Genomic DNA, 10,129 nt, shown 5'->3' with positions numbered 1-10,129 from the left:
CAATCCCACAAACATTCCTTTGGTCCCTACAGTGGGCCCGGCCATGGTGGAAGGGGGAAGGGGGGGCCCAGCATTCCAAGATTAGAGTCCTGGGTCATAACGGTCACTGCATTTTGAGAAATACCTCCGAATCCCTTTCTAGAAGACTGGGTAGATTTCCCAAGACCATGGTGAAGACGAAGCACGTGTATGGACCCACAGCTCTGAAGGCACCGACAGGGGAGCAAGCAGATATACTGGGAGGATCCCTGAGAAAAGGGAGGTGGGCTTGGCGTTGGGGCTTTGAGGATGTGTAGGAGTTTGCCGCTTCCGGAACTGCGGGCCTAGTGAACAGCCCGAGCAACCCCTGGGGGCTGCAGGTGGAGCTGTCTGTGGGCTGGGACATGGGTTGCGGGGCTCACCTTTCTAGCCAGCAGGCAGGCCCGCCTCTTTCCGCCACGCAGGTCCTGACCCGCAAAGCACTTTTTCAACCCACACTCACCAGCGCCCTGGGCCTCCGCTCTTAGCTCCGCTGCGCAGCCCTGAGGACCTCCTTAGATGCTGGTCCAGTGCCCACCCCCAGGGCCCCCCGCCACACCCCCACCCCCAGGTTGCCGCAGACTCCCAACTCTCCCAGTAGTTTCTTCCTAAAAAGAGGTTTTTATTGCCTTTGGTCCACAGTTGACATTTCACATTATCTCTTGGTCCCAGGGCTCCTGGATGGGGGCCAGTCCCCAGGGAGGACCTCCGGGTGGGGATCCCTGTGCAGTACTTGGCAGAGGAATGGGGACAAGTAGGGGAAGGGTGGGGGGCGGGCCTGGCTTTGTGTCAACCAGGCAGAACTCTGTTGTCCTGCCTGGGCCTCAGTTTCTCCGCTAGGCCCTGGGGGAGGGGGGTGGGCTACGGGTGACTGTCTGAGACTGCTAGGTCCTCACAAGACCTAAAATACTTGGGGACTGTGGCCCTGCCCTCTCCCAGGGGACCTGCTTCCTTCTCGGCGGCATCCCCTTCCACCATCTCCAAACCCCGCCCCCGACCCCCCTGCAAAAAATATTATTTTTCTTTCATTAAAACTGCCCGAAGCTTCTGTGGGCACAGAAACCACAAACTGATCGGCAGAGAAAAGGGAAGAGAGGGAAAGGCGACCGGAAACCATTCGGGGCAGGGCCCCTCCCTGCCCAGGTTTCTTCCCCCGACACCTCCACCCCCCAGGCCAGCCCAAAGCCTGCTGGGAAACTCGCTGGCGGGAGGTGCTCTGGCGGACACCCCGCCCACCGATCTACCTCCACCCCTTCCCCACAGACAAGCAGAAACACAAGACGAAAACAGAAAAACGCGAGAAGCAGACAGGGTGAGGTGGGGAGGCGCCCCGCTCCGGCGGCTCAGTGGCCCGCCTCCTCCTGGCGGTAGGGGGCGTATTCCGGGGCCTCCGCTGGGCCGTCGCCTGCAGCCACCGCACCCCCATCGGCCGCCGGGCCCTGCGGGCAGTACTTGGCGTCATAGATCTGCCGGCCCAGGCCGAACACCTGGCCGCTCTGGTTGGCGCCCTGAGTGTAGCCCATCTGCAGGGACAGGGACGAGTTGTCACACTTGTCGGTCCCCAGCTTGGTGTCGTAGATGTGCCGCCGGGTCCCGGGGGCCGTCATGCCCACCTGCACAGGAGGAGAGACAGCTTGAGGGCGGCGGAGGAGGGCCAACGGAGGCCACACCCACCCCTGCCCCCCGCACCAACTCCGTCTGGGTCTGAACGTAGCGCAGGCTCCAGTGGGTCCCCCCCAGCCCTGCCTGGACGCCCTCTCTCGCCCTCTGTGCCGACTGTATGGGCCCGGCTCTCCCTGCCAGCCAGGGAGCTCCCCAGGTGAGGGCCGAGGCGTCCCAAGAACCCAAGACTTCCAAGACCATCGTACTGGCACATGCCAGGTGGCAGGAAAGTAAGAATCAGCAGATCCGAAGATACCAGGGTTGCACGGAGCCCCTGGGCAATCCTGGGGAGGGAGGGGCGGGTGAGGCACAGGGCCGGCTAGTAACTTCCCCGGGACACACAGCAAGCTGGCAGAGAGGTCGGAGGGAACTCCAGAGCGGGACTCTCAGTGACAGACACGCGTGGGGACAAGGATAAGAGCACGCAGGGAGGTGGGGCCCGGGGGGCCCGGGGAGCCCCACCTGGCTGGCACACTTGTTTGTGCCCATCTGGAGGCTGATGGTTGAGTGGTCCATGGGTGGCAGGATGTGGTTCTTCGGGTCATACAGATGCCTTCTCGTCCCATAAGCTGTCATGCCCGACTGGCTGGCACACTTGTTTGTGCCCATCTGCAGGGAGGCGGGCAGGAGAGGTCAGGTGCCCCCGCCAGGCCTCTAGACCCCGCCCTGAACTTGAGGGGACACGGGGCTCATCGGGCCCGGGTCACATTAGAAGCCCCCACCCCACCGGGGCGGGCCAGGGTCAGAGGCACCGGGAGCCCACCTGGAGCCCGATGACGCACTGGCCTGCCTTCATGGTGGCATCATCAAAGTTGCGCTCCTGTTTCTCTGAGTATTTGACGCCAATGTCCACGCCGCTCTGCAGCCCCTTCGTCTTGGCCTGGAGGGGAGGGGTGTTGGGAGCATCAAAGCGGTGGGGGGCAGCGGAGCCCCTTGCACCGGGCCCAGACTGTGCAACTCTGGGGGAGGCACGGGGACGGGCTCCCACCCGCCCCCACCCACCAGCCACCCAGCGCCTCAGCCACCAGCGGTCTGACAGCTCAGGACAAGGACTCGGGGGGCGGGGGGCATCCTCACTGCCCACCCCTCCTACCCGACCCGCCAGCAGCTCGCCGGGCAGGGACACCTGCCCCTCGCTCCTCCCTGGTCACTAGACCCCACACACTGGCCGGATCCTCCTGTGCTCAGGGTGTTTCCCACAACATGTGACGTATTTCTAATCTATCCAGGGTGACTCGGGGATGAACTCTGGCTGACAATGGCGTGTCCACGGAGCTTCACGGATTGTGACAAATGTCCCCTGAGGGACACAGTGCCACCCCATGGGGCGGCCGTGCGCGCGGGGCCAGGAGGCACGCGGCAAATCTCAGCACCTTCCTCTCAACTTTGCTGCGAACCTAAAACTGCTCTCAAATATAAAGTTGGTTTTTTATTTTTTAAGTAAAAGATCTGTTCCTCGTCTCCTCCCTTGAGACCGTGAGTCCGCGACTGGGCGGACCGTGCCTGCCTTGTCCAGCACGCAGTCCGAGGTGGCTGGTGCCGTCTCTGGGCCTCACCTTCCCGGCCAGGGCCAGAAGGGACACCTGCACCTGGGTCATGTTCCCGCTCTCGAACAGGTCGTTGGCCTCGAACAGGTCCACGGGGTTCATGCCGTAGCTGACCATGGCCTTGATGAAGTTCGAGAGGTTTTCCAGCTGGGAGAAGGCGGGAGAAGGAGCGTGAGGCCACCCGGCCCGCCCACCCGCCCGCCACACATGGTGGGTCAGCTGCCCCCTCCTGCCGCCCGCAGGCGCCTCACCTGGTGCCAGTTCTGCATGGAGCGGTTGATCTTGGGCACAGAGCCCGGCTGAAGCTTATTCATGAGTCTGGGGAGGGGGGACAGGACCCTCCGTTAGCGCAGGGGAGCCTCAGAGACCCGAGAAACGAACTGTACTCTTGCCACACTCATGCCTTCCCAAGCAACCTCACTCCAGGCCTCAGTTTCCCCGCCTGGGATGTAATCTTCACCCGCAAGGGAGCAGAGGGCCCGAGTGTGGCAACCACTGTCGTGGGGGGCGAGTCTGCGGACTTGCACGCCCAGGGATGTCCGAAGCCACCCGAGCAGGACGCAGGGAGGAAGGGCCCAGGAACGCGGAGGCTCCCACCCGAGGGCGGGTGTGAGGTGAGAACGTTGGCTGCCAGAGAGCCGCCCCCAAGCGGCCACGCGAGAAGGCGAAAGACAAGCAGGACCCGAGACCCGAGACCCGCCGCGGGGAAAGCCAGCCCTGGGGCCATGGGACCGTGTGACCTCGAAGCGCACACCGTCAGGGCCACCGGCACCTGCCCACCCGCACTCACGTGCACAAGACAACGCCGTCCTTGAGACCCTTCTGGAAGTCGGGCCCAATCGAGAGGCCGGTGAGTCCCTCGATCCAGCTACGGAGCTCGGCCTCCTTCTGGGGGTCATATTTGGACAGGAGCTGGGTGAGCAGAGGACACGGGGTGCGGTCAGCTGGGGAGCTCCGGGAGGGCGGGGCCGCTCCCCCTTCGCAGGCTCAGACACGCCCCCACCTCTGGCGACAAACACCTGCTCTCGGCTCCTTCCGGTCCCGAAACACCTGCTCTCGGCTCCTTCCGGTCCCGCCCCCACGCCCTGGCGGCGCCCTGCTCTCCCCGCACTGGAGAACCCCGCTCTTGTCTGTTGTCTGTCTATTTATTGTTTTAATGGTTATTTTTGAGAGAGAGAGAGAGAGAGACACACACACACACACACACACACACACACACACACACACACACACACAGAATCCGAAGCAGCTCCAGGCTCCGAGCTGTCAGCACAGAGCCCAACGCGGGGCTCGAACCCACAGACCATGAGATCATCACCTGAGCCGAAGTCCGACGCTTACCTGACTGAGCCACCCAGGCGCCCCTATTTTATTTATTAAAAAAACCCTTTTTTGCAAGTAATCTCTACACCCAACGTGGGGCTGGAACTCACGACCCCAAGGTCAAGAGTCACATGCTCTGACTGAGCCGGCCAGACGCCCCTCTGTTGCGGTTTTTAAATTGTGGTGAGAGAACAATAACATAACATTTATCATTTTAACCATGTTTAAGTGAACAGCTCAGGGACGCCTGGGTGGCTCGGTTGAGCATCCGACTCTTGATTTCAGCTCAGGTCATGATCCCGGGGTCGTGAGATCAAGCCCTGAATTAGCCTCTGCGCTGAGTGTGGAGCCTGCTTAACATCGTCTCTCTTTCTCCCTGGCTCGTGAGCATGCTCTCGAAAAAAAAACAGTAAACCATCAGTAGTTTTTAACATACAATATTGTGCAACCACCGCCATAGTCTAATTCCAGAACATTCCATGTCTCCAAAAGAAACCCTGTCCCCAAGAGCAGTCACCCCCCACCCCCTGGCCCCCACGAGCCCCTTCCTGCCCCTGGACGAGCCTGTTCTGGACATTTCACACACGTGGACTCACAGCCCGTGTGGCCTCTCATGTCGGGTTCCCTCCCTGAGCGTCGTGTGTTCAGGGTCCGCCCGCAGGGCGGTGGGTGTGGGCGCCTCACTCCTGTTTACGGCTGAGTAACGTTTCAGTGTGTGGATGGACCCGTTGTATTTACCCATTCATCCATGGATGGACATTTGGGTTGCTTCCACCTTTGACTACAGTGAAGGACATTGCCATGAATATTCACATACGATCCTTTTGGATGTGTCTCTAGGAGTGAAATTGCTGGGTCACATGGTAACCCTATGTTAAACTTACTGAGGAACCACTAAAACTTTCTCTGCTCCTTACACTGACCATACCACTTAATGCCTCAGGACCCTTGCACAAGCTGTCACTTTTGGCTCAGATGTTTGCATGGCTGGGTCCCTCCCTTCAATCTAGTCACCGATCCAGCTTAAAGGTTACCTCCTTGGAGAGGGTTTCCCTGAGTACCCTGGCTAGGAAAGCCCTCCTCATGCCCTTCTTTCCCCCACTCTGCCTTATTTTCCTTCTAGCTTTTACCTTTATACGATATACCTCCTTGCTTATATGATCTACCCCTCAAACTCTGCTGCCCAGCTCAGTGCTGTCTCCACAGTCCCTGGGTAAATGGACAAAAATGTTCACGGTCTCCCATCAGTGCACACCCATTACCCACCAGCTCTCTCTCTCTCTCTCTCTCTCTCACACACACACACACACACACACACACACACACACACACCATGTTTCCCTCGGGGCACCCAAGGCCAAGAAAGCCAGGATAGCTGGGGCCCAGAGAAGCCACAGCAAGTCAGGGGGACCCAAGCCAGTGTGTGGGCAGACACGGACAGCCCCAGGGCGGCTGCTGAGATGCCCGCACACATTTGCCCACACAGATCCCTGCCCTGGACGCTCTCCCTTCCTGTCCTTCCACCCCTACCAGGGGACCAGGACCCCAGAGCCACCCTCTGCAGACCCAACTTCTACTCTCACCTCTGCTCCCAACTCCCTTACGAGCATGGACACAGTTCTCACCCTGTGCCTCAGTTTCCCCAGCTGTGCAGAATTGTTTGCACCAGGGCCTCCTGAACTGGGCCCCACTTCTTGGCTCCTGCATAGAAACCTCACGACATGGGATCAGGGCTGAGCTGACCAGAGCACAGCAGAGACAAAGGCGGGGAGGCTGGCCCGCTAACCCGATCCTCCTGGCCCACCCCCCATCTCCTGGCTCCCACAGCCCCGCGGCCCTGCCCTGAGAAGGAGAAGCTGAGCCTGAGACAGGCCAGCTGGTCTGGACACCGCACGTGCCTGTGGGGCTGGCCCCTGATGGCTCCTGGGGGCCGCGGTCCTGGGCAGAGGCGCCCGGCCAGCCCCACCCGCGGCCGCCGCCTCCCCCCTCCCCCCACTGGACAGCGGCCTTCAGCACATTCCTCCTCACCGCAAACTGCCAGGAATGCAGCCGCTGCCTCCCTGCTAAATCGGGACCAGCTGTTCCCAGAGGTCTAGACCCCCCCCAGCCGGCCGGAAATTGAGTGACTGCTCAGAGGGACGCTGGACATCAGCCTGCCTTCATGCCATCCAGCCAGGGGTAAACTGAGGCACGGGGGGCCAGGCAGAGGTGTCCAGAGGTCTTAACCTCCTCTTAAGTAGCTGGTAAAGTGGACGCGGCGTGGATCGGAAGCCCCAGGAAGCTGGTTTCCCATTCTGGTGCGGCCCCAGCGACCCTGGCGAGCTAGTCACTGCCCTGCCCATTCTCCAGACCTGCAAGCTGAGGGCTGGTCACCGGGCGCCTTCTGACCTCATCCCAGACACTGCAGGTCTCGACCTGCCCCTTCCGTCTGCGGAAACTGCCTGCGCACGGGCTGGGTGCCACGCCCTCACCCACTTCCTGCCGCCCCGGGAGACGCAGGGGGGTGGCCATCAGGCGGCGGGTGCAGCAGGTCTGGGTTCCAGCCCTGGGTCTGCCGCTCGCAGCCGTGTGTGGTTCTGGGCAGCTCGTGTGACATCTCTTGGGAGCCCCACACACAGACCCGGCTCTTAACCTCCCTTGGGGCTGAGTGGGCCACTCACCAGCACCAGCACGGGCGGTGTAACCGGTCACCCCATCCAGCGATTGCTGGAGTGGAGAACGCGGTTTAGCCTGCTCACTGCGCCTTAGTTCCCCAAGGCTCAGCCTCCCTCTGTCCGAGGGGCTGAGGCCAGCTCCTCGGAGCTCAGGAGGCCCACGCGGTCCCCCTCCTGTCCGCGATCCCCGGGCTGCCAGTGGGACAGGTGCCGGTCCCTGGCTGGCAAGGCTATGCCTTCCACATGCCCAGGCAGGCTCCCGGGGGCTGCTGGCTGTGGGGCCACATTCCCAGGTGCCCGGTGGGAGGGACAAGCTCCCCTCCTGCTGGAAGGGCCCAGAGTGACTGGCCCGGGCCAGGGCCATCTCCCTGGGTCAGGGATCACCCGCTGCTCTCCGTTCCGTAGGCTGGACCCCGCTGTGTGGCCCTCCAGAAGTGTCTGCTGCTCTCTGAGCCAGCCAACAAGTGCTTTCTCAAACAGTGTCTCCCCCAGGCCCCATCCCGGGTCTCGGGACCCCCAGCATCCTGAACACGCCTTTGCCACCACCTTAACTTTGCCAGATGGGGACAAAGGGAAGTCAGCAAGAAGCAGCTGAGCAGGGGCACCCCCCCCCCCCCCACCAGGTCCAACTTCCCCCTTGGTCCTGCCCCCCCACCCCAGGTGTTAGAGGTGGGGAAATTCCTGAGGGGGGGCCACACCCTTGGAAAACAACGGGGGACTGGCCCCGTTCCCTTCCCCTTCCCCGCCTGAAGCCCGCGTGGCCGGGGAATGAGGAGGGGGCTGCTGGGGTCCCCTCGGGGCATTCTCGAGCCTGGAAACGCGGGAAGGGCCGTGGGGCTGAGAGTGAGGGAGGGGTTCAGGTGGGGGAGCGCTAGGGGAAGGGGTTAGACCCAAGCACTCCTAGATGCGGGGGGATGCCAGACCGCTCCCCCACATTGGGGCCGGGAGGGGGGCTCGGGAGGGTGCCCCCGGGGACCCCGGGCGGTAGGGGGTCGGAGGGCCACCCTCCTCCCGGGTCTGGGCGCTCGCTGCCCGCCCCACGTTGGGGAGCCCGGCGGGCGCGGAGGGCGCGCCCTCACTCACCCGGTTTTTGACCTCGGCCGAGAGCCCGTACGAGGGCCCCTTGTTGAACTGCGTGGAGCTCATGGCTGGCGGCGGGACGGGCCGGGCCGGGACGGGACGGGACGAGCCCGCGGGGCGGCGGGGGACGCGCGGGGCCCGGCGCCACGCCCCCGCCGCTGATTGGCCCCCGCGCACTTGTCCTTATAAGGCCGGGCCGCGTCGGATTCCTGCGGCCCGACTTCCTGAGCCCCTCGCCGCCCCGACCCCCGCCCCGCCCCCGCCCCGGCGGGGCGCCCCGTCCCCAGGGCTGGAGGGGCCCCCTCGTCCCGTCCGAGCCGCCGGGAAGCGGACGCGGGGAGGGGCAGGGGCTCCGGGCGGCCCAGACGAGGCCCCCCTGCCCTCTCCCTGCTGGAAGACCCCAGGCGGCGCCGGCAGCCTCCCTGCGTCTAAGTTTGCCCCTCTGCGCGAGGACGCGAAGGGGGGCACTGTTGGGTGGGACTCTGGCACCTTGGAGCACGGACGAGGACCCCTCTCTGTCACACTGAGGCGCCTCCCGGTCCACCCGGGTCCTGGGACTCCCACAGCTGGGTGGTGGACAAGGGAACTAGGGCAGGCTCCTCCAAGGAGGGGCCGCTGCGGCTGGGGCTTTGATGGATGAGTAGGAGTTTGCCAGCCCAAAAGGGATAGCGTTCCCGGCAGAACCAAAGGTGCCAAGCCCTGCAGAGACCGTCAGTGCTTGAAAGCACGTGGGGATCAACCCGATGGGCCGGGGAAGGCGAGCAATGACAAGGGGCCTCGAATGTCCCACCGAGGGATGACAGGGAGTGGGGAGACAGTGGGACAGAGACGAGAGGTCGGCATGTCCTGGGGTAGGGCTGAGGCTGCCAAGTTTTCCAGGCCGGGCATGCACGTGGTTCTCGACAGGCCGTGTGCGCTTGTACCAATAGATCAATAAATTCACAAATAGGTGACGGAATGAATGAATTCACTTACTCAGCAGCTCAGTCTCCCTCATTCATCCACTCCTCAAATGCTCCCCAGCCTGGCTTCTGGGCCAGTCCCTTGCTAGGAGATGCTGGCTCACAGGAGACCTTAGCTCTGGTCCAGCCCGTCCCTAGAACGACTGAGCCAGGCCCAGACCCCACCCCTGCCCCTGTGGGCAGGCCCAGACCCCACCCCTGCCCCTGTGGGCAGGTACAGACCCCACCCCTGCCCCTGTGAGCAGGTACAGGACAGAAAGACAAGCCTGAAAGAGGGATGAAAGAAACTGGAGGGAAGTGAAGGCACCAGGAGAGGTGTCAAGGAAAGCTGCATGTAAAAGGGGACATGGGAGACGGGGTTTAAAAGCATGAGTAGGAGTTTGGCACACGTGACAAGCAGCTGGTTGGGCTCTGCGAGGGCTCAGAGGTGACTCACCCCTACCCCTTCCCTGAGGAGCGCACCTCCCTGGCCCCACTTCCTGGATATCTGTCAACCCTTCCGATTCCTTCCATCCGAAGGTCCTTTCTTCAGGGTTCAAGTCCTAGCCGGTGGTCTCGGGTGAGTCCCTTCCCTTTTGGGTCTCAGCTTCCCCATCTGTGAAAGGGGGGACCAGTGCATGGCGGGGAGCCAACAACGGGAAGGTGCAGCTCTGAGTGTGGGAGTAATGTGGATTGTTGGTATCGAGGTGGGGTGCTCTGAGGGCGGCAGGGCCCTGGGGGGGCAGCCAGATGGCCCCCCTGCAGGTCCTGCTGGGGCACGGGAATCCGTGGGACCCAGGGCCCTGTGCGGCTGGCGGCGGGAAGGCGGCTCAAGCCGCTCCCCTGGGCCCCTGCCCCGGGCTGCGGTGGTCAGCGGCTGCCAGCAACGTGCCCAGCCCCCCGG

The 10,129-nt window shown here is 62.9% G+C and overlaps 1 protein-coding gene across 1 annotated transcript; it reads right to left on the bottom strand.

The window, feature by feature from the left end:
• Positions 1–619: 619 nt before the first annotated feature.
• CNN2 (calponin 2) lies at positions 620–8,421 on the bottom strand. Its single transcript, XM_019434101.2, has 7 exons — positions 8,288–8,421; positions 4,018–4,139; positions 3,479–3,545; positions 3,237–3,374; positions 2,444–2,560; positions 2,143–2,289; positions 620–1,631 (listed from the first exon to the last, which is right to left on the bottom strand). The coding sequence occupies exons 1-7, from the start codon at positions 8,348–8,350 to the stop codon at positions 1,362–1,364; spliced, it is 924 nt and encodes a 307-aa protein (XP_019289646.1). The 5' UTR covers positions 8,351–8,421; the 3' UTR covers positions 620–1,361.
• Positions 8,422–10,129: the final 1,708 nt, after the last annotated feature.

This window comes from Panthera pardus, unplaced genomic scaffold (assembly GCF_024362965.1).
Source record: "Panthera pardus isolate Hobbes unplaced genomic scaffold, ASM2436296v1 HiC_scaffold_8, whole genome shotgun sequence".
In the NCBI taxonomy this organism is placed as follows: Eukaryota; Metazoa; Chordata; class Mammalia; order Carnivora; family Felidae; genus Panthera; species Panthera pardus.
Note: the sequence above shows the minus strand (reverse complement) of the source record. Positions and strands in the feature narration are given on the sequence as shown.